This window comes from Heterocephalus glaber, unplaced genomic scaffold (assembly GCF_053883595.1).
Source record: "Heterocephalus glaber isolate CG9 unplaced genomic scaffold, H.glaber_assembly_v1.0 deba00001460, whole genome shotgun sequence".
NCBI classification, from domain to species: domain Eukaryota; kingdom Metazoa; phylum Chordata; class Mammalia; order Rodentia; family Bathyergidae; genus Heterocephalus; species Heterocephalus glaber.
In genome coordinates, this window is record NW_028258307.1 from 4,034,756 (window position 1) to 4,057,312 (window position 22,557).

Here is a 22,557-nt window from a genome sequence, read left to right on the forward strand (position 1 = left end):
TTGCCGGCTGGGGGTAGGGCAGGACAGGGGCTGTGACTTGACTTACTCCTGAGCATGCAGGGGGATTGCATCCATGGTTTCTACATGCACTGGTTGCCACTTTTAGATGCTCATGAATGCTATTGTGCTACTACTAATAATAATTTTAAAGCGTGGCTAAATTCACAGTAACTCTTTGTCCTTTTAGGTCTTTATGACCTCAGTCAGCAGGGTGTGTGTGGTAGAGGTTGAGGATCCATGACATTGAGTGATATTGAACAAGCCTTAAAAAGGATGACAAGATGGGATTATGAAGCACGCTACAACATGGGCGAAACTGGAAGACATCGTGCCATGGGAAAAAGCCCAACACTAAAAGACAAATACTGTGTTGTACTTTAGATTTAAAATGTCCTCTCAAAGTCACATGTGTTCAGACCTGGGGCTTTTGAAAGGGGATTGGATCGTGAGGGGCACTATGTCCATCAGCAGATTAATCCACTGATGGCTTTCTAGCTGAATGTGCTGTGAGGAAGAGGGGCCAGGTAGAGGACATGCCTTCAGAGGGTGCATCATGCTCTGGCCCTTCCCACTCTCTCTGTTTCCTGGGTGTCATGGGGTGAGCAGCTTTCCTCTGCCACACCCTTCTTCCATACCATTTCAGCCCTGGAGCCAGCCAGATACGGACTGGACCCTCTGAAACCATGAACTGAAATAACCCTCCTTTAAGTTGCAGGTGTCAGGTATTTTGTCCCAGCTGTGTGAAAATGACTAATAAGACCGTAATACTCCACTCATAGGAGGTGTCTAGAATAGGTAAATTTATAAAGATGGAAAGTAACTAGAGGTTACGGGAAAGAGCAGTTATTGTTTCACTGTTACAGATGTCAGTTAGAGGAGATAAAAACATTCTGGGGATGGATGTGTGATGGTTGCATGGGAACGCAGCTAACTGACAGACACTTACCTAGCATGCCAAGCATGTTCCATCGATCCCCAGTGCCACACATGCATAAAATGGTTAAAATGGTAGCTTTCATCTTATGCATGCTTTGCCACAATTACACGCTCCCAGGGAAGTGGAGTGAATCGAGGCTGGATGGTGGAGTGAGGAGCTGGCAAGTACAGGGAGGGAGGCTTCAGCCAGGTGGTGACCTGCAGGAGGGGACCTTCCTCTGAAGGGCGCCTCCTCCCTCAAGTGCCAACCTCCTGTCTCCAGCCCATGCACCGAGGGTGAGCAGCTGGCTTAGGCCACATCAGGGTTTCCCTTGTTCCCTGGGGGGACTGAAGAGGCCACGATGGGTGACCCATCCCCTGTGCTCATGATTCCCAGCTTTCAGGATCCACCCAGGCGAGGACCAATCTGCTGTCCTACCTGTGGCTCCTCCTGGCCGGCCCTGCCTGGCTGAGCAGGCTGTGAGGACAAACTAGTGCTTCGTGAACGCCACAGTAGAGGCATGGTGGCACCTGTGTGAGGGCAGCTGGAGGGGTTCCCACTGTCCTGAGACCCCTATGTGGCGCCCGCACGGCTCTAGGTCTGGGGTCCCTGCAGCCCCTCTCTGCCTTCTCAGTCCCTCTTCAACCCTCCCAGCCCTTCTGACAGAGCTGGAAACGCACACCAAGCCCTCTGGGAAGCTATTTTGAGTTTTCATCTGTTCTCTCTCATTGCTCCTCTAGATTCCATATTCTCCCACCCCCAGATTTGAGAGAGCTGAAGATTCTCAAAGTCATTCACCATTCCCCCAGCTCACAAGCTGTGCCTTCCCCCGACCCCCCCTTCGCGGTACCACTCACTCCTTCTTCCCATCCTCATTCTTTACCTCTCCGGCAGGCTCTTTGTCTGACATCATCTTCCACTCCCTGGCCTGCTAAGAGTTACTCAGGCAATCCCTGCTCCACCAGAGGAGACGTCCAATTGCCAAGCAACCCACCATCGGCCAATCAGGGAGCTTGGAGGTGATGTCATGGCGAGAGCTGAGCAGTGGTGCTGATGTTGAAAGAAGCCCAGGGTACCACTAATTGAGGGAGTGAGAAGAGAGCAGCTCGCTCCGAACTGGACTGAAGGTAAGTGGAGATGAGATGTAAATAACGGGAGGCTTTTTAAGAGAAAGAGGGAAGCAAACCACAGCCACATAGGGGAGAGGGGCAGAGCCTGGAGGCCTTTGTGTTATCTTTGCTTCCACTCAATCATTAAACTTTGTCAAACCCTGGGGGAAGGAGGGTGAGGCAGGAAGGATGGTGCTGGGCAGAGGGGAGAGGGTGGGCTCTGGGTGGCACTTTTGTTCCAGAGCTCAGAGAAGAGAATGGGTGGGAATAGCAGGGGTGCATGCTGAGTTATTTCTGTACGAAGACGTTTTGTTGCTGAGGGAGAGAGGTTTTTCAAGTGCTTGAAGGTGGACCTGACCCAAACCCCCTTTCAAGCTGGAAGCTGCCCTGTGTTTGATGTTTTCAGCTGCTTTTGTCTCTCCCGCTTTGGTCACCTGTCTTTGCTTTCCCCTCCATCCCTCCGCTGCCTTACTTTTTCCTCTGCGTCCTAAGGACACAATGAGATCATCACCTCTCACTGGCCCCGCCCCTCTCGGAGGTTGACCTGATGCTACCTGGTGGGGCAGGCGGCTCTAAAGCTGAGGCTGCAGGAGCACAGAGAGCCACACCCTGGTCCTCTATGGGGCCAGGGACAGGCCCTCTTCCCTTAGCCCCACCCTCACTAGGGGTTTAGGCATCGTCCTTTCTGATCCTGGGACCCAGGGCTTTGATGTCCAGTGGGAGCTCTGTCCCCACGTGGAGGTGCTGCCTTTGTTTTATTTCTCTCAGGAGGACACAGGCAGGTGTGGAGGAGCCTCATTGTCCCAAGCCTGAGCAGGTCTCCAGGGGGCCTTGAGAGTGGTAGTGGGTGTTGGATACGTCCAGGCCACCCGTGTCTGAATAATCCAGGCAGGGATAACCTGTGTTCAGGGGCCAAGAGAGCCCTAGGTGAGGGTGGCCAGAGGTGGCCTGCTGGAGTCCCGAGGGCTGGTGGGGGGCAAGGAGGAATGTGGGGGAATCTGTCTCCATGGAGGCTGAGCCCCTCCAGGGGGAGGAAACTCTTCCAGGTGGTGCCAGGGGGAATGAGATCATACGTCAGATGTGGAAATAATCACAGTGCTGGAGTGGAACGAAAGCAGAGGGGGCAGGTCTGATCCGCAGCTCCACAGACAGGAGCGGGAGCCTCCAGCCCTGGCGTGGCTTCCGGCTTGTCCAAGCCCTCTCCAGGCTGCTAGGAGCTGTCAGTCCCCTCCGAGCTGCCCAGGTCCTGCCAGCTGGTCCCAGACCTGGAGCCTTCCCAGCTCCACCCAGCCTTACCTGGAGCAGCTTTGCAGGGAAAGTGGTGGGTTCCTCATGCAGCATCAACCTGTGGGGAGTGAGTTCCCCTTCACTAAAGGGTTTCAAGCAGAAGCAGGAGGACCACCCAGCAGGGAGGCAGTCAAAACCATTTCTGCATTGCTCTGGAGATCCATCTAGACTAGTGTTCTCCAAATGATGGGTGGAGATCACTTAGTAGATTGTGAAATCAATTTTATGAATTGCAACTTTAAAAAAAATAAAATAATAGTAGAAAAACTCAGAATACATCCTATATAATGGGCAAATTACATTTTATGTACCTTTTTTAGTTACATATGTTCAGTAATGTGTATATTTGTGTGTATATGCGGATAGCTGTATATGGGTCTCTCCTGGAGCATGTAACATGAAGCATAATTGTTATTGTTGGTCCCAGTCAAAAACATTGAGAAACATCAGCTATGTGAACTCTACTTACCTCTCCTAAACTTAGGGCTGTATGTCTATGTAAAACTCTCATGGAACTTTAAAAATTCTTAATATTTTACTGTGATAAAATGTAAATAACATAAAATTTACCATCCTAGTTATTTTTTAAGTATACAATTCAGTGGTACTAAGATGCACATTGCTGTGTATCCAATATTCAGAAGTCTTTTATCTTACAAAATTGAAAGTCTGTATGCATTGAACTCCACTCCCTGTTCCCCACCCCAGCCCCAGTGACCTCTGTTCCTACTTCTGCCTCTATGCATCTGATCACTCTAGATGCCTCTGTCAGTGGGATTGTGCAGCGTTTGTCCCTTTGTGACTGGCTTACGACACTTGACATAATGTCCTCTAGGCTCATCTCTGTTGTAGACTGTGTGTCCCCACTACCAGGTACAAAATGGTATCCAAAAGTTACATTTAAATCCAAATAACTGTTTTAAAATGGGAGACTTTAGTGAGATACTGTGTTCTAAAGAACCTGTGAAAGGTAGAGGATTTTGGTCTAGCATTATCCATCCCGAGCAGACTGTTTAACATACCTACAACGGTCCCCTCTTACCCATGGCCTGGTTTTGTTTCTGTTATGTGTGGTCGACTGCATCTGAAAATATTAAATGGAGAATTCCAAAAATAAGCAATTCATGAGTATTAAGTAAATTAATCAGGATATTGTTATAATTATGCTACTTATTACTAATTATTGTTAATCTCTTGTGATGTCTTATTTATCAATTAAATCTTACCATAGGAATGTATAGGAGAAAATATAATATATACAGAATTCAGCATAATCTGGGGTTTCAGGTGTCTGCAGAACACCCTGGGTGTATCTTCTGCTGACAAGAGGGACCTCCTGGACACATCCTGCTGGTGAAGGGGTAGTGGGAGGGCCATGCACTGTGCTTTGGTGGACGATCAATATCTAGATTTCATTTGGGCTCAATAAAAGGAGCCCAAGGGCCAAAGCAAGGCTGCCCACCTTCCCCAGCTTCCCTAGGCCATTTGCTTGACACAAAGGAAGTAGACAGACTGGCAATATTGAAAACACAACAACAGAGATTGACAAACTAAAACCCAAAGAATAACAGCTCAACAGGAAAGAGGGGCATGGAGAAAAGAAAATAAGGCAAGTGAGAGAGTGATACAGAGAAGAGGAGCTGATATCTGCAATAAACCAGCCATACTGAAAGAAAAGGAAAATTCAGATGTTCTGTGTTCTTGGTTTTAAATACTAGGATATTTAAATATCAAGATCATATCCAAATAAAAGCTTAATTTTTCTAGAACCCCTAAGATTATATCTTCTACACCCTTTTTGATGTGTGTGTGTGTGTGTGTTATTGGGGATTAAACCCAGGGTCTTCACACTGAACCACACCTACAGCCCTTTATTACAGTTGTCTTTTTGAGGGGGAGGGGTAAAGTAATGTAAGAGGAATTGTGATATCCATAATATAAATTTATAATGCCCAATACAGAACCAACCCCTCCTTTTTTATCTAGAGAGATAAAGGTGTATCATGATTATCTGGTTTGCTTATTAAGTTAGCATATGCTATGTTTAAAAATGTAGTAGTCCAGGAAAGGTTGTTTCTTTCTTTCTTTTTTTTTTTTTCCCGTTGGGGTGTGGTAAGCACTTCACACAAAATCTCCCTTGGTATTTTATAAAATCATTCTCCTAGGTTCCCACATTTCTAGTTCTAATAGGCAGACAGGAGGATGTACAGATAAAGCCTCCACACACATGTTGCTCCCACTTTTCCCCCTACACACACACACACACACACACACACACACACACACACACACACACACGTTGGCCCTGTTCTTCCCCACCAAAGCCCAGAGCTCATTGATCCTTCCCATCAATTAGAGCTATGTCCCTCCCTTAGGACCCTGCTGTTCCAGGGCATGGTAGGAGGCAGAAAAATGGTACAGATCATAGGGGCAGGAGCCTAGGCTGGCCAGCCTGATTTATCAGGCAGGTCAAGAATTCAGAGAACAGGTTGGAGAATAAGAATCCAGAGGTCAGAGCTGAGCACAGACTCAGAAGGAAGGGGTCAGGCAGATATTTGTGTTTTAGTGGATCATCTGGAGATCGGTGTCCAGAAATTCAGACCAAACAGGGAGGCAAGTTCAAGCTGAGCCTGGAGAAACAGCTGGGCCCAGAGCAGTCCGTTTCAGGCCAGGGCTGAGACACAAGCACAGCCCAGCTGCTGAGCCTGGATAGGGCTGTCTGTCCTCTGTACCTGCCACCAGATCAGACACAACAGGACTCAAGAGCACATCGTGAGTCCTTCCTGGGGTGGGAAAAGAAATTACTCCAGATACGCTAGCTAGCCAAAAAATTATCAGAGTAAAAAGCTCAGGCACAAAAAGGATATGTTATCAATAATGGCCATAAACAAAAAAACACTAGCATTTAATCATTGTCTAATTATAATCAATGCACTTATAAGACTGTATGCAAATGTCAACTAAGGCTAAGGAATATGCTTATTAAGCTCATCACTGTGTTCCTACTTCCATTCCTCCGGCATAGAGTAGGTTCTCAACAAATATTTATTGAATGAAAAATGTATTGAAGAGATCAATAATGATAACCTGGGGCTGAAAATCTGGTTCATTCTCACAAAACCATGTTCATAGAGAAAGGAAGTAAAAATTTGCTAAGTCTCACACAAAGAAAATCCTTGTACCATTTTATATAGTGAACATGGCTAAAAATAATTTTGACTTAAAGCTAAAATTAAAACTAATATGTAAAAGTGTAAAAGCATTGGTGAAGAATGAAAGAACGAAGAAATCAAATGCAATATTGCAAAGGATAAGGGATTCTTTTCAGTGCAGTTCAGTGTGGGTCAGAAGCCCAGTTCCGCTCTTCCTCTGAGAACTCAGGTGAAGCCCTGGGCTGCCAGGGCCCTCTGCCTCCTCATCTGAAAAGAGGTAGGAAAAGAAATTCTAGAAGGAAATTCCATGGCTTTGTCCATCTCTGGGACTGCAGCATGACAGAGAGCATGACTCTCTGGAGATGTCTGCACATCTTACTACTTGTTCTCTGCTGCTGTGAACATGACTCAGTTTATTACACTTGGTAAATCATCAGTGTACTTTGTTTTCAGTGCTGAGGAATTAACCCAGGGTCTTGTGCATGCTGGAAAAGCACTCTGACACTGGGCTTTGCCTGGAATCTTTTCTGTTTCTGTGACATGTGGTCTCATGAAGTTGTCCAGGCTGGACTCACACTTGTTATTCTCATGCCACAGCCTTCTCAGTAGCTGGGATTACAGGTCAGGCGTGTGCCATGGGGCCCACCTAAGTGCATGCATTTTAACAGGGACTTTCTGAAGCAATGTCTGACCTCCAGGAGAGCATAATGGTGAGAATTTTGAGCACTGAGGTCACTCATGATAGAGAGGCAGACTTGGGACAGGCAATTCCAACCACAAGTTTCTGGCAGTCGATTGTCTTGCTACCTGTAAGGGTCGCCTTGGACAGGAGGGAGAACATGGAACATTATCAGAAACACCATGGACTTTGCCATAAAAATACTGGTTCAAGTCATGTCTTTATCACTGTTTACTTCTACAGCTTTGGGCAAGCCTAGTTATTCACCTAAGTCCATCATGTGTTAAATAGGTATCATAATGTCTATTTCATGGGATTTGGAGAGGATGAAGTGGCTGAGTATATAGGTCCTAATTACCACTATGCAACTACAATAGACACAAAAAACCTAAAATGAGATAGCATAGCATAAACTCACAAGACTCTGGGGATTTCTTTTCTTTTCTCTATCATGTGGATTTTTCTGACACTGACGAGAGAATGCTTATAACTAAGCTTCAGACAGAAGACACATACATGCATATGGATGCCCTGGGAGGTGCCTGGTAAACCGTGAAGCACTATAAAGTATCTGTTTCACCGTGGGGAGTGGGATTGTGAGGGCCCCCAGACCCCACCGGGTGCCTGCATCACATGGCTTGCATTTCACCCAGCAACTCTGAATGGAAGTTCCCTCCCTGAACTTGATTCATTGATTTTTCTGTGTGTATTGAATTGGAGATAAACATAGCCCAGGAAGTTCCATCATGGTGGGTTATTGGGCTGTCAGTTTTCCAGCCACCACTTTCCTTTCTGACCTGCCTCTTCACATAGCCCTCAGAGATTCAAGGGCCTCTTTGGACTCGGGCCTCGAGAGTTCTGCTGTGTACAGGCGCCTCTTTCCTAGAAGCACATTGGAAGCTGCATTCCTAAGATGGAGGGGCTCTGTGGGACTGGGCTCCTGGCCATGGAAGAGCATCTCCTCTCCTAAAGCCTTTGGAAGCAAACCTAGAGGGGAATTGACAGTGCGGTTTCCAAAGCCAGTGAGTCCTACAGTGCTCTGTCTCCTCCTTCTGTCTCACCACTCCCTCCTTGCTGTGTGCTCCATCTCCTTCTTCTCCTGGATGATGTGGTCCATGGTAGTGTGGAGGACGCTGTCAGAGGCCTCTAGATTCCCCCCTTAGCCATGAAAGCCCATGAGGTTTTTGTAGGACCTAGCAGAGGACTTGGCACAGAGTTTGATGTGGAAGGAATAAAAACCACATTCATGAAAAAATAATTTATCTCCTTTTGATTTGAAACTCAAATAAGACACAGGCTGCCATCCAAAGCCTCTGATCAGCATGGAATAAGCAGACAGCTATTCTGAGATGACTTGATTCCAGCCCATGGTGGAGGAGGGTGACATTGAGGTCACTTATCCAGTCAGTATCAAATAGATACAAACTACACAGGGACTCTTAGGAAGATGAGTTAGCACCCACAGCCCAGGAGAGGCTCCTTCGTCTACACAGGTGGTTTGAGGACCCAGGTCAGAATCCGTTGCTACCACGCTCACAAAGCACCCATTCTGATTCCATGCCAGAGCATCTAGAACCCTCACAGGGGACAAATCTATTCAAACCACTCGGACATGCATTAGCTGCTTATCCCTCAAAAGTAGGCCACATGGGACTTGGCACACCCTGAGGACAATATCTGGGCATTTCTTACAGAGACAAAATGCTTGCTCACTGCTGGGTGGGCGGGCAGAGGCACCTGTGGGAAGCGGTCGTGTGGCGGTGGAGCCCTTGGTGCTCTTCTGGTCTGCTTCCTGGTCCCTAGCTGCATTACAGACAGCCTGGGAGGGTGGTCCTGTTGAGACTCCTGCGTGTGACATCCCTCCCTCTGTGTGCCCATCTTTCCACTAGAAGCTGCTCAGGTGACCCCAATATGGGTTGTTCCTCTCCTTCGGGGTGGTGTTTGGGGAGGAGGGAGTTGAAGGGGACAACCACCAGCACCAAACCCAGAAGCGTGGGCTCTGGTCCCTTTTCTGCCAGCTACTTGCTGTGTGATCTCAGGATCTATGGTCCCTAGGGAGGGTGGTGTTGGAATTTTGGATGGGACACCTGGACATCTACTTACCTGATCTGTACTCACCGAACACTTGTTGCATTCCACTTAGTGACCATTGGAGAGTCCCACTTTTTCCCAGGACTAAGCCACTCCTCCCAGAGTGGCTCAAGGATTTCCAATTCTCTCTCTGTCTCTCTCCCTTCCTCTCTCTCTCTCTCTCTCTCTCTCTGACATTCTGGTGTTCTGGGGAAATTGGGAACTCTGATCTCTTCTTGTCATGTGCCCTTTTCTCCCCTACCATCCCACCATGAGAAGTCCCATCACTCCACAGCCCTGACTCTACGTCTTCACCGTCAGTCACCCCCACCCCCAATCAAAACTTGCTCTCTGTGTCTGACATCTGGCTCTCTGCTGGATGTGATTATCACCACCAACTTACTTCGCCAATTACGATAGTGGCTCAGTGCATCAGCAGAGAGGTGTGATGACTTCCTTTCCCCCACACAGACTCTTAGATGCTGGAGTTGGAGATGTGGATGGATCAGTTCATAAGTGGGAGAAGAGAGCTGTGGCAGGGGAGGGGATGCAAAAAATCCAGCCAGTAACTCTGTACCTGGACATGGCTTCCTGGCTTCCCCTCCTAATCTTCTCTCCAAGTTAATGCTGCCAGATGACTCTCTGTGTACCAGTACTAGAACCAGAAGGCAGAGAGGGAAACACATGTGGACTCAAATCCCAGCTCTGCCCCATACTACCTGTGGTACTTGGTGTGACTGTCTTAACTCCACTGAGCTTCAAAGACCCTCATAGAATGACCTGGATATGCCTGTGACCACCAGTATCACCACTCCCTCTCCTTCCATTCAAAAGATGCCAGCGGCTTCCTACCAGAAGAGAAGATATAAGCTCCTCCATAGTATGGAGGGATCTGTGATCTTCCTGTTCTTATTCTAGCGTTCAGTCCCAATGCATCCTGCATGCAGCCCACTGGGTCTCCTCTGCTCCAGAATAAACCAATCCATGCCCTGATACAGTCAGATTCCAAAGCCTCCACCTACAACTAGGCACAGAGGATCTGAATTGCAAGACCACCCATTGCTACCTGGGTGAGGCTGTGGGCTCACCTCTCTGGCTGAAGTCTGAGCCCTCTCTCCACCTGCTGTGCTGGGTCCGTCCCCAGCAGCACGGGGACTGGCAGCCTGGGGGCTTGCCTCTTGCTGATTCATGTATGTCCTCCCAAAGTGTCTGCAAGTGTTCGCTGAGTGGGAGTCTGGGGCCACTATCTAATCTGCTTCTGGGCTATTGGCCAAGGGGCTGTGTCACATCCACCCTGAGTTAAGGTAGCTTTGATCTTTGCAACTACTGGGTGCAGTCAGTTTCCTGGTTTTCCTTAGGGGCTGCCCAAGGCCTAGGATTGCCCTCTGCCTTAACTGGAAATATGAGAAGGACCCCGGCTGGGTCTGAGGTTTGCCTTACGATGCTCTGATGTCTTGGGTAGAATCTCTTGCTGAGGGCCTGAACATATACTCATGTATCGGTCTCTATCATCTCTCAGTCTCCTTCCTGCCTACCTGAGTTCCCAGTGTTCTGTGCCCTCTGAACTTGGGCAGCAACAGCCCTCACTGCCCCCCTGGCAGTCTCAGGAGAGGCGTGGTGGGCTTGTTTCCTGTGCGCTGTATTCTGCAGTGACATGACGACATGCCCATGGCTATTTAACAGCCTCTGGAAGATGAGTGAGGGTTTCACCACCAGGCTCAGTGCTGGGGAGGTAGATGTGACTGACCCCACCAAATGCTAATATCATGGGCCAATTAGTGGTACAGTCGGGCTCCCTGCATGGCCACCATCCCCAGTGGTTTAGGGCCCCTTGTGTTGCTCTATTCTCCAGAAGGTCTTGACAACCTTCCACCCCATAACTTCTGCATCCTTTCTTAGAGTGTTTCATGGGCAACCATAGGGGGTGTTTAGTGCAATAGAAATGGTGTGACTTTTTAGGGGCCATGTACTTAAAAATACCTATACACTGATTATCTTGAGGAACAAATCAGACCATATACAAAGGCTGGTTGCTGAGATGTGGTGAAAGAATCATGAATTTGAGCCCTGGTTTTGTCACTTATGGAGGACATTGGTTTTCTTCTTTGTGTTTGTTTTTGTGGGTACCTGGGATCGAACTCTGGTCCGCTGTACTTGCAAGGCAGGCGCCAGAACCACTGAGCTAAATCCCCAGCCCCAGGAGATTGGTTTTCTAGGGTTGCCATGAAACCTTACCACAAAAAAGCTGGCCAGATATGCTATAGCAAGGCTTCAGCAGACCACACCTGCTCAGGAGCTCCAGGGAGGACCCTTTCTTGTGTCTTCTGGCTTTTGGTGCCGGAAATCTTTATCTTCCTCTGGTTTCCCTCTTCCCTCTGAGTGCCACTTATAAGGACCTAACATTGGCTTGAAGACCCATGTGGGCAGTCAGAGATGATCTCATCCTGTGAGCCTTACGTTCCTTGCCAAGATCCCTTTTCCAAACAAGGCCACCTTCACGTGTTGTAGGGGATAAGATGTAGACACATCTTACTCATGTCACCATGGGCCTCATCTTTTTCATTTATTTATAAAGTGGAGCTAGCGTTCCTAGCTCACAAAGCAATCGTGAAATTAAAGTGAAAGAGCTCATCACATAGTACATGTTGAATAAGTGCGTATTTTGAATCCTAACAGTTCCAACTCAGTGGTGCTCAGAGGTCTTTGTCACCGTTCATTATGGGCACCCTGGGCATCTTTTGCTGGCGCCTGCCGTTCTCTGTGTTCCTAAAGGCACTAGCATGCTATCTTCTAGGCAGAAATCACTTACATGCACTTTTTTTTTTTTTAGTACTAGGATCGAACTTAGGACCTTGCACTTGCAAGGCAGGAGCAGCACCACTGAGCTAAATCCCCAGGCCCTTCATGAACATTTTTAAAAGAAGTGATAGCCCTAGGCTAGACTGGCTTTCCTAGTCCTCAGGACCATGGGAGACCCAGAAGGGGCATCTAGGTTCTCCACTGGCCACTAGGGGGGAGCTTACGAGCCAGAAGATATGGATCCTAGATTCAGCTCAGCCACCTTGGAGCTGTGTGACCTTAGGCCCAAGTCCCTTACCTGAAAGCAAATGATACCCATCTTGTCAGCCTGGTTCAGCCCCTCTGAAAATGGATTGGGATGACATAGTTGTAAAGTTCTCCTCGAATATAGGGTCTCATCCTCATTCCAGCTCAGGCTGACAGGCACATTCCCTGCCCCCAGGGCCTGCGCCTGCTGGATCCTCTTCCTTCTCGGATGTGCTTCTCTGCCTCCCCACCCTCCTCTCCAGACTTCCCCTCCTCATCCTTCACCCAGGCTGAGGTCAGGCCAGGGCTTCCCCACTCAGCCAGTCAACACTCAATCAGCCTGGCCCCGAGGGGAGATTGTACCAGCTGGAGCCTCATGACTAGAGACTTTGCATCCAGGCACCTGGCCTGCCTCCCTGTGTGGGGAGTTGCTGGTACTGTTAGGACCAGCCTGACACAGGGAGACAAGACTCATTGAGCTGCCACGCCGGGGAAGGCCTGGCAGGGCCCCTGGCTCCCAAGCACATGAAGGGAAGAGGAAGGAGAACAGAGCACTGTAGGGCAGCTAGGTCTTGGTTCAAGTCTGCATGTTGGCGCCCTCAGCCTCAGTTTCCTTGTCTGCAAATGGGAACAAGAGTCCTTAGCAGACCTGTGGTGAGGATCATTCAGGGGAGGAAACTGACGTTTACTAAGTTCGTCCAGTGTGCTGGACGCTGGGAGCTGGCTTTCCCCTTTAATGGATGCACCTCTGCAGAAGTAAGATGGGAAAAGCAAGGTGTGGATGTGAAGTGACTCATGACAGCAAGAGATGACATCTGTAGTTGACTCCCAGAGCTGTAGCTCCAAGGTCAGAGTTGGACCCCTCCTCCCAGCATGGACCCTGATCCCAGGTGGGAAAACATCCTCAGTGTTGGAGGAAAGGGGCTCCACTAGCACAGTCACCCCTGTGGGTGGCCAAGGACCAAGGCCCGATGACAAGCACTCACCACTGGCCCTTCCTGTCTTGGTGGAAAACCTCAGGGAGTCTTGCCACTTCCTGTCCCCCAGACACTCCCAGACCCGCCCCTTCTCCTCCACATCTCCTATGTCCTCTCTGGGCTTCTTCCCTCTTTCTGGCCCAGCACCAAGCAGCTTGGGAGGGATCCCCAAGGAGAGCCCATCTCCCTGAGCCTTGCTGTGGGCCTGGCCACTGTGCTGCCTATGGAGACAGACGCACTGCTTGCTCCATGGGGTTTTGGGGAACTCACACTTGCCTACTTTGGGGCCTTGAGACAGAGGAGCCAATCTCAAAATGATGAGAACTTGGAAGCTGAGCCTGGCGGGCTGACGTGGAAGGGGCACTGTGTGGGAAGTGAGTGGGCATCTCTGAGATTCCCTCAACAGCTGTCCAGGGACCTCGTCGGACAACAAAGCATCAGCTCTTCTCTGTTCTCAGGGTCCTGACAGTGTCCTGAGCTGGTGATAGACACCTGTGGCTTTCGCTTGGATTCAGCCCCCAGATTCCTGCAAACATGACCCTGGCGGGTAAGTGCACACATGGTCATGTGACAGCCCCTAGTAAGGGCGGCTTCTCTCTACTAGTGCACTTACGGGTGCCCAGAGACAAAGGGCTGGCAGACAATACACCCAAGGGCAAAGGAAGGTCAACTCTGGGTGGTTCGTGGGCTGACAGCTGAATTTTGCTTCCTTTTGGTCATCTATGGTTTTTGTTTGTCTGCTTTTTGTGTTTTTCAGTACTGGGGATTGAGCCCAGGCCTTTGCACTGAGCTAAATCCTCAGACCCCCTTTAAAAATTTTTTGTTGTTGTTGTTTTCTTTTGGTTTTCTTATGAGACAGGGTCTTACTATGTAGATCAGGCTGACCTTGAACTCATGGTGACCCTCGTGCCTCAGCCTTCCTAGTTCTGGGATTGTAGGCATGCACCACCACACCTGGCAATTTTTAAAATTATGAAACAGGTCTTGCTAAGTTATTAAACGTTTGATTCTTCTGCTTCAGTCTCCCAGGGTGCTGGGGTTACAGGCACACATCACCTCTGGCCACCTGCATACTTAAAAAAAAAAAGATTTTACAATGCCCACATAATATTTTTTCAGTTATGGGTACTTTCAAATTTGTAAAGGAAAATGAGGGGAACGTAGTAGAGCTAGGCTGGATACCGAGAGAGGCTGAGAAATCAGGGCCCAGGGCAGTGGGAAGGGACTACAGGAGCTGCCACAGCAGCCAGACTTGTGACCTCCAAACAGAGAAAGTCTTCATAAGCCACTTTTTTTTTTTGGTACTGGGGATCAAACTCAGATCCTTGCGCTTGCGCAGCAGATGGTGAAACCACTGAGCTAAATCCCCGGCCCATTAACACAGAAAGTCTTGATGCTGGTGGGGACATGCTCATGCTGGTGGACACTGGCCACCCTGGCCTTGACCACTGGGCTGGGAAGGTCAGTGAGGGTCCAGAGCAGAGGGTTGATGGTGAGGAGTCCCCCTCCTCAGGTGAGCTTCTGTCTTCTTCAGTCACCACTGCCCAGCACTGTCAGCAGCATGGAGTGGGGAGCTCAGGAGCCAGACCACCCTGGGGCAGGCAGGTGTTGGGGGTGGAGACAGCCAGGTCCCGGGGACGGGGTGGGGGCACCGAGGACCAGGGGCTGCACCTGAGAGGACTGTGCCTTCGGTGTTACGGGGGGAGGGTACCTGGGAGGGATGAGGGCCTTAGGAAGGCTGAAATGCCAATGAAGGACAGGGGCAGGTTGGAATCTTACGCAGGAACCCTAAAGAGGCAGCTCCAGCTCTGGCTGCTGGTGCTGGATCCCACCCCGGGTGCAGGTCTGGGCAGTTTGGGTGCCTTGGGCTGACTGGTGAGGACGCTGCCCCCCCTGAAGCCATCGCCCCCCACCCCACTTGCCACTGTTCCCACAGCCTACAAGGAGAAGATGAAGGAGCTCCCGCTCGTGTCCCTGTTCTGCTCCTGCTTCCTGGCCGATCCCCTGAATAAATCGTCCTACAAATACGAAGGTCGGTGAGCCCTAGTTAGGAAAGTGAGGGTGGGGCCTCCTGTGTCCTGTGTCCATGGTGCAGTGCCCGATCCCAATTCAGGCAACTCTGCTGACCATGGCCCACTCTCCTCCCCAGAACCTGAGTGCTGGAGCTGCAGGGGTGGCCTGGGTCATTTGTCAGTGGCTGGGGGTCTGAAGCAGGCCACACAGAACCCTCACTCTTGGATCACCTGTGTTCATTCCTGAACAAATCCATGCTGTGGAGGATACAAGGGACCCAGGCCAAGATCCTGTCCTGAGGAGCTCAGGCCAGAGGAGGGAGACTTGGGCGGTCACCAGGTCTCCTAGGGAGAGATGGAGATGCACCAGGATTGGGCTTCCCCTCTGGGGCTGTGACAGTGGTCCTGAAGGGACAGTCCACAGGGAGCGCTCGATGGCCATGTCCCTGTGCAGGGTGATCAGGGGACAGGTCATCTCCCAGGCCCTGGCTGAGAGGAAGCCATGGATTTGGTCTGGCAATGAGTGAGGGGGTGTTCAGATGACCTAAGACTGTTTTTTCTGTTTAGGCTGGTGTGGGAGACAGTGTAGGAGGAAAGGTCAAAGCCAGCGGAAAGACAGTGCTGACTGGAGAGAAAGAAGAGAACAGGGTAGGAGGGAGTCAGGCTGAGCCGTCAGAGGGACAGCAGGGCGAGGAGGGCCCGGGTGGGCGGCGGGTAGAGAACCCCACTATCCACCACCAGAGAGGCCACCTTGAGCAGGAGCTAAATCCTGGAGGAGGCTGGAGGTAGAGGCAGAAGCAAAAGTAGCCAGTGTTGCTGCAGCTGCTGTATAAACCCCGCACCCCGGCACCCCACTGTGGAGCCTCAAACCTCACGCTGGCTACAAATTCCTTCAGTTCTATCAGAGGCCACTGACCTTCGGTAGCAGTATGTGGGACGAAGCCAGAGACATGGCCACTGGCCTGCCTTGGGGACCCTGGCTCTCCCATGTCCATGTGCACGTGTGCATGCTTTCTGGGGGCACAGCCTGGCACAGGTGAGCAGCCCTGCTGTGCTCTCTGCAGCAGACACAGTGGACCTGAACTGGTGCGTCATCTCAGACATGGAGGTCATCGAGCTGAATAAGTGCACCTCGGGCCAGTCCTTCGAGGTCATCCTGAAGCCGCCCTCCTTTGATGGGGTGCCTGAGTTCAATGCCTCCCTGCCCCGGCGGAGAGATCCTTCGCTGGAGGAGATCCAGAAGAAGCTAGAAGCAGCAGAGGAGCGAAGGAAGGTAGGCACTGCCCTTCCCTCCCTCCCTCCATGTCAGCGTGAAGGGGAGGGAGCTGGCAAAGACAGGTGGTGGCCCTGAGTGGGTAGGGTCACCATGAACCTAGGATACCCAGACAGCACCTTTCATGTGGGCAAGGACTGAGATGCCACTGAGGGAAACAGTGAAGTCCCTGTCCTACAGGAGCCTACAGTTTGGTTAGGGGCATAAGACGTCTCCTAAAGGCGACCTGGTGTACATGGTGACAAGAGGAAGACACTGAATAACCCTGAGGATATAAGGGAAGTTTTCTTTCCCTAGGAGAGGGGAGGAGAGAAGAGAATGTCGTGCTATGGTGTGCTTCCAGCCTGTGGGGTCTTCTGTTTTTCCTTCTGGTCTCATGGCTGTACCCTGGTGCTAGCTGAGTGTGAGCTACTCCTCCTCTCTCAAGCAGGAAATGATCCTCTCTCCTCAAATTCCTGCACTGCTTCCTGTTGACTCCTTAAGGCATTTATCACTGGCTTCAGTCTTTTGTAGCTTATCTCTACTGGGGTTCTTCTTTCCAAAGTTGCTAGAGTAGCACCTGGCAGTCAGTATGAGATCATTTAGTATTTGTGAATGAGTGAATGATGGCAAAGAGAAAAGGGGCCCTGAGGATTTTCAGAAAAAGGCTGAAGAACAGTCAAAGCTCTATCAGGGGCGGGAGGATCCAGGAAGTGTCCTTGCTTCCCGCTTATGGGCTGGGCCACCAGGCTCGGAGAGGCACGTGTTCTGGATGCAGAGTGCTTAAGCCATGATGGTGAAGGTGTACGAAGGTGGGCTCACCCCAAAAGGCCTCTCTCTCCTGTGCATCCCCAGTACCAGGAAGCTGAGCTCCTGAAGCACCTAGCAGAGAAACGAGAACACGAGCGTGAGGTCATCCAAAAAGCCATTGAGGAGAACAACAACTTCATCAAGATGGCCAAAGAAAAACTGGCCCAGAAGATGGAATCCAATAAGGAAAACCGGGAGGCCCACCTTGCCGCCATGCTGGGGAGGCTGCAGGAGAAGGTAAGAAATCCTGGACAAGGGAGGAGGCTCCTGGAAGCTTTGTCTTCCTTCTGCAGCCAGCGCACAAGGAGCTGTGTACCATCTCCAGAGGAAGCACCCTTGGGCAAGACCCTTAGAGAGTCCCAAGGGGATGATGTGGGAAGCCACAGACACGAAACACAAACCAGGCTCTGGCTTCCTCATGGGATTTTCTGAACAGTGATATCACTGAAATTCCTCCTTGTGGTAGGGAATCGATAGCCCTTCTTTTTGGGCAAAACAGAACAGGGATAGACACGCACTGTATGTTCCTGGCTTCTTCCTTGAATGGACTGATTCGATTCAATAAAAGATGCTCACTTGAATTCTCAGCTCTAAGCCAAGGGCATGATGAGCTGAGGTGTCCACTGAGCAGGAAACAACTCCACATCTCATGATAGGAACAGAGTGAGTCACAGGTCTCTCAACAGGCTGCAGTAAACTCAGCAGTGTCACTGGAGTATCAGGAGCGTGAGAGACTGGGGCTGGTCCTCAAGTCCGCAGAGCGCAGCCCGTCTGCTGAGGACGTGCTCGCCTCCTCTCCTGATCACAAGGCTGCCCCAGTTTCTCCTTCAGCTCCTGGGAGGCTCCAGCTCTGTGTTTTATTTCCAGGAACCGCCTGCTGCGCGGTGACTCCCGGGACCCGATCGGTGGCCTCGTCCCATGGTGAGCAGTGTGGTCCCCACTCCTTCCTGCCCATCCACCTAGAATCTCAGGCCCTTGGCAACAGATGCCAGAAAGATGTGGCTTCTTCAGCAGGGACCTGAATGCTGCACAGGCCCTGGCACTGGCCAGTGGGGTGGCGTTGTGCTCTGCTGCTCTGTCCTTCGAAGGACAGCCAGGCCACTGCCAAGGACCACGGGGAGGGAAGCTCCCTTCCCGTCCCTTGGGTCTGATCAGTGAGGGATGACTTGTAGAAAACTCTTAGAGGAAAATAAATAAGTCTGCAGTTGGGATTGGCCGGTGCAGGGACCTGCCTGGGCTGGGCTCAGCCAGGAGCATTTGAAAGACTTTACAAAACACTTTCATTTCATCATCCTGTAATGATTCTGTGGTCCCTACAGGTCCACGAGGGGAGCAGGACAGGTGTGGCCCTTTCTGCAGATGAGGAAAGCATGTCAGAGAAGGTCAAATGACAGGCCTTGGTAGCACAGTTGACAAGTGGCACACCTGAGACTAGAAACCAGCTGTTTGGCTCCCGTCCAGGTGGCCTTTCCTGGCGCATCCTGGGGAGAACTGTTCACCACTGAGTCACTGCTTTTCATCACCCAGGGGCCCTTTGGGGGTCTAGAGAAGGGAGGCCCAAAACCCAGGGCTCTGCCCGGTGGGCTCACCTGAGAACAGAGGCAGAGTTAGGGGCGGAGCTATCGGAAAGGTTCCCATTCTGGAATAAGTGCTGTAGAGGTGAACTAGACTCCAAGAAGGAAGGCGTCAGAGCAGACATCATGGCTCGGGAACCCTGATCCCCACTCAGCTGTGCCCACTGGAGGAGGCAGGAGGAGGAGCCAGAAGAGCTAGGTGTGCAAGGCACCAGGCCAGGGACCCCTTTGACAATGCCTCTCGTGCCCATCTTTGTGTGGGTCATGGGCCAACTATACCAGAATCACCTCATACAAGTGTAAAACTACAGACACTTGGACTCTGGCCCGGTCCTACTGCCTGGGCTCTTGAGGGCTGGTGCCTAAGGACACCCACACCTCCCAGGTCCTGTGATCCAAAGCAGAGATTGAGAAGCACTGCTGGAGACACACTGCTTCCTGCTTCCAACCCAGGGAAAATTCAAGGGCCTTTGCAGGGACAGAGTTGTAGATGAAGGTATATCCTGGGATGCTGAGCTGCCTCAGTGGATCTCGTCTGGATTGATTATCATCTGAACGTGACAAGGCCAGGCTCGGTTAAGGGGCTCATTTACTGAGCACCAGCCAAGGCCAAGTGCCATAGCAAGAACTGGGAAATAGAAAGGAGAAAAAGACTTGATCCTTGCCCATGAGGAAGTCACCTGTGATAGGGATCCAGACACTTCCACCGTGAGGATAACGAAGGCGGGGCTGACATAGCCTGCACCTGGACCCTGCCAGAGCCTGGGAGGGGAGAGGGCTGCCCAGACAGGGCGCTGGGCCATGCTGGAGCATGGTCACAGTGCAAGGTCACTCAGGCAAGGTCACAGTGGTGGACCCACAAGGATAGACCTGCCTTTTGTCCTGATGACATTGTAAAACAAACGAGGGTTCTCTTACAGTCAAGGCCAAGGAAGTCTACTTTTTGGAGCAATCTGTGGACAATCCTTCTAAAAACCCTTCCGTCAACTTGTACTTGGAGAACCCTCGTCCTTCAGCCATGGAGGCAAGGCCATGCTCCCTGAGGGGATAACAGCACGGCGCTCCATTGGCAGAGGGTGTGGGCCGTGAGGCTGGCACTGCTGTCTGCTCTGCCCTCGCAGGCTACCCCGAGTGGGACCCCACCCTGTCAAGCCATGTCATTAGTCCACCGGCACCACGGCCAGAGGAGGGAGAAAGAGGCCAAGGGATCCTGGGATCACTGCGAGGTGGGTCCCCCAGGGAGCTCGGGACTCACCGGCCCATGGGCTCTCTGGGCCACCAGCCGCTCACTCACCTGCCATCTTCTGCCCCTCTCAGGACGCCTTTGCGGAGGACACAGCCCTGCTCTCCCTGGCTCTCCGTTCTCTTCCCCTCTGCCTCCCTTTACCCCTGGCAGCCTGTGTGACCCTGCCTTGTCCCTCCCTTCTTCCTCAGGACAAGCACGCGGAGGAGGTGCGGAAAAACAAGGAGCTGAAGGAAGAGGCCTCCAGGTAAAGCCCAGAGGCCAGAGACGTTTCCAGGACGCCGGACAGCTCCCGCAGTCCAGAGCAGCCTCTCCGTGGCCGCTGCTCTCCCAGCGCTGGGGTTTGGGGGGAGGGGGGTGGCCCAGGGGTGTTCCCTCTGCTTTTGGTGTTTGTACATGTAAAGAATTGACCAGTGAAGCCATCCTATTTGTTTCTGGGGAACAATGACGGGGTGGGAGAGGGGAGAGAAGGAGAGAGTTGGGAAAGGAAGGCCAGCTGACGGACACTGCCACACTACGCCCCGCAGACCCCGGCCTGGGCCCCGCCTTTCACAGCTCTTCTGCCTGGACGTCAGGCCTCCAGGAGCCACGTGAAGGGAGATGAGAACCGGGCCGGTGGAAGTTCAGAGTCAGGGGTAGAGTCCGAGTGGGGCGGTGGCTGCAGAGCCTTCAGGATGAGCCCCGCTCAAGGGGGTGGGAGGCCTGGAGGTGTCGACTCCACCCCGTGGCCAGGGGGATGAGGTCTGCGTGTGTGTTAACCATCATCTTCTGATCATCATGACCAATGAAATGTTTCCTTCAAGCCTCCAGTTCTTTATTTCCTGAATTTGTCCTTTGAGTGACTGGCAAAATGTTTTGGAAGGTTTGCCTTCTGCCCATTTGATGGCACGTGACCCTAAATTTTGCCATCCAAGTATCTGAGGTGCTGGGTGAAGTGTTAAATCATGCCAATCATTGTCATAATTGAAAGATTTGTTTTTCTGTCTCTTCTTTTAAACCCTTCTGTGGGCTGTCCCTGACTGGATTGGTGAGAAAAGAAACTCAACCTTTCTTTCTACAGACTAATGTTCTAGCCTGTTCCCCAGGATTCATTGTAAAAGGAAGTTGTCTTAAGTCTATTCAGGCTGCCATCATGAAATTCCTTAGTCTGGGTAATTTGTAAGCACTAGAAATGTATTGCTCACAGTTCTGGTCCAGGATTGAGACACCAGCAGATTTAGTGTCTGGTAAGATGAGGTGAGGGGCTCAGGATGGTGATTCTTGCTGCATCCTGACATGGTGGAAGGGCAAAAGGAGTCTCCTAAACCTCTCTACAGGGGCACTAATCTCATTTGTGTGGATGGAGATGTCATCACCTGAACACCACCTAAGGCCCCACTCTTAATACTGTTGCCTGGGGGTTAAGTTCTCACGTGTGACCCTTGAGGGACATCAACATGGTGGAAGCCTTCCTCACGTTGGGTAACAAAATGTGAGCAGGGAAATGAAGAGCTCGTTAGGGAAGGCAGAGGGGGCCACTGAAACCCAGCAGTCCTGTTCTCCAGGACACCCCCATCCTCCTCTGGAAACAAATGGGGGGCGCAGCCTGCATGGACCGGGTCCCAGGGCATCCCATACCTGCCCTGCACACTGTGTAGTTTTGTACAGACTTGCAAATAAACTCTTTGGTATTGCCTTGTTTCTTCCACTAGTGGTACTGCAATTTAGCTTTATTTTAAGTTAGGATGATGAGGATGACAGTTAACACTGAGGATGCAATTATTAGATACCTGGCAATTTTCTGAACTTCCTCATATATATCATCTCACTTAATTCTCGCACCAACCCTAACAGGAAGTTACTCTTGTTATCTATCATGTAGACAAAGAAACTGAGGTACAGAAAGTGTCAGTAACTTGCTGGAGTCCACACAGATAATAAGGGGGAAGAACAGGGACTTGTATTTGGCAGTGTGCTTCCAGAGTCTGTATTTTTAGCCCTGCACTGTGCTGGTTTTTTGACACTTCCAAACTAGGCTGTGAGTCCTAGATTGGTGTTTCTGAAACTGTGAGTTGTGATTCATTGGATTGTGAGACTAGTTTAGTGGATCCAATATAACTTTTCTCCTTCCCTTCCTCCCTCCTTCCTTCTCTCCCTCCCTCCTGAGCCCCTTCCTTCCTTCCTTTGAAATAGAATAGAAAAAACCCCCATCAAAATGCATTCTGGGTAATAATGGAGGCATCATTGCATGTTTCTATTCTTGATGTTATCCATGTTTTTCTAGGTCACACCATAAACCATATTTCTTACTGGGGATGGCAATCAAAACTCTTTGATGATCACTGCTTTAGAATGAGCATGGAGTTGGAACCGGGATGTCCAACTTGCATCCTGGGGGCTCTGGGAAGCTGCTGTGCTTGAGAAAGTGAACCGTGGTAGCTATGCTGTCAGA

General features: G+C 50.7%; 1 protein-coding gene and 1 long non-coding RNA gene across 7 annotated transcripts in view; one reads left to right on the forward strand and one right to left on the reverse strand.

Moving 5' to 3' along the window:
• The window catches only part of LOC110349992 (uncharacterized), a 15,187-nt gene extending 13,277 nt beyond the window's left edge, over window positions 1-1,910 (reverse strand). For both annotated transcript variants that reach the window (XR_002396229.2, XR_015453360.1), the window contains exon 1: window positions 1,800-1,910. This is a non-coding gene — a long non-coding RNA (uncharacterized LOC110349992). The remainder of the gene's footprint in view (window positions 1-1,799) is intronic.
• Window positions 1,905-21,813, forward strand: Stmn4 (stathmin 4). Of its 5 annotated transcripts, XM_004848379.4 has the most exons (8): window positions 1,905-2,043; window positions 13,694-13,782; window positions 15,172-15,267; window positions 15,815-15,895; window positions 16,312-16,520; window positions 17,355-17,546; window positions 18,177-18,230; window positions 20,318-21,813. In XM_004848379.4, the coding sequence occupies exons 2-7, from the start codon at window positions 13,770-13,772 to the stop codon at window positions 18,195-18,197; spliced, it is 612 nt and encodes a 203-aa protein (XP_004848436.1). In that variant the 5' UTR covers window positions 1,905-2,043; window positions 13,694-13,769; the 3' UTR covers window positions 18,198-18,230; window positions 20,318-21,813. The 5 variants fall into 5 exon arrangements, with proteins under 5 accessions (XP_004848436.1, XP_004848435.1, XP_012928937.1 ...); XM_004848378.4 differs by lacking the exon at window positions 18,177-18,230; XM_013073483.3 differs by lacking the exon at window positions 15,815-15,895.
• The last annotated feature ends 744 nt before the right edge of the window (window positions 21,814-22,557 follow it).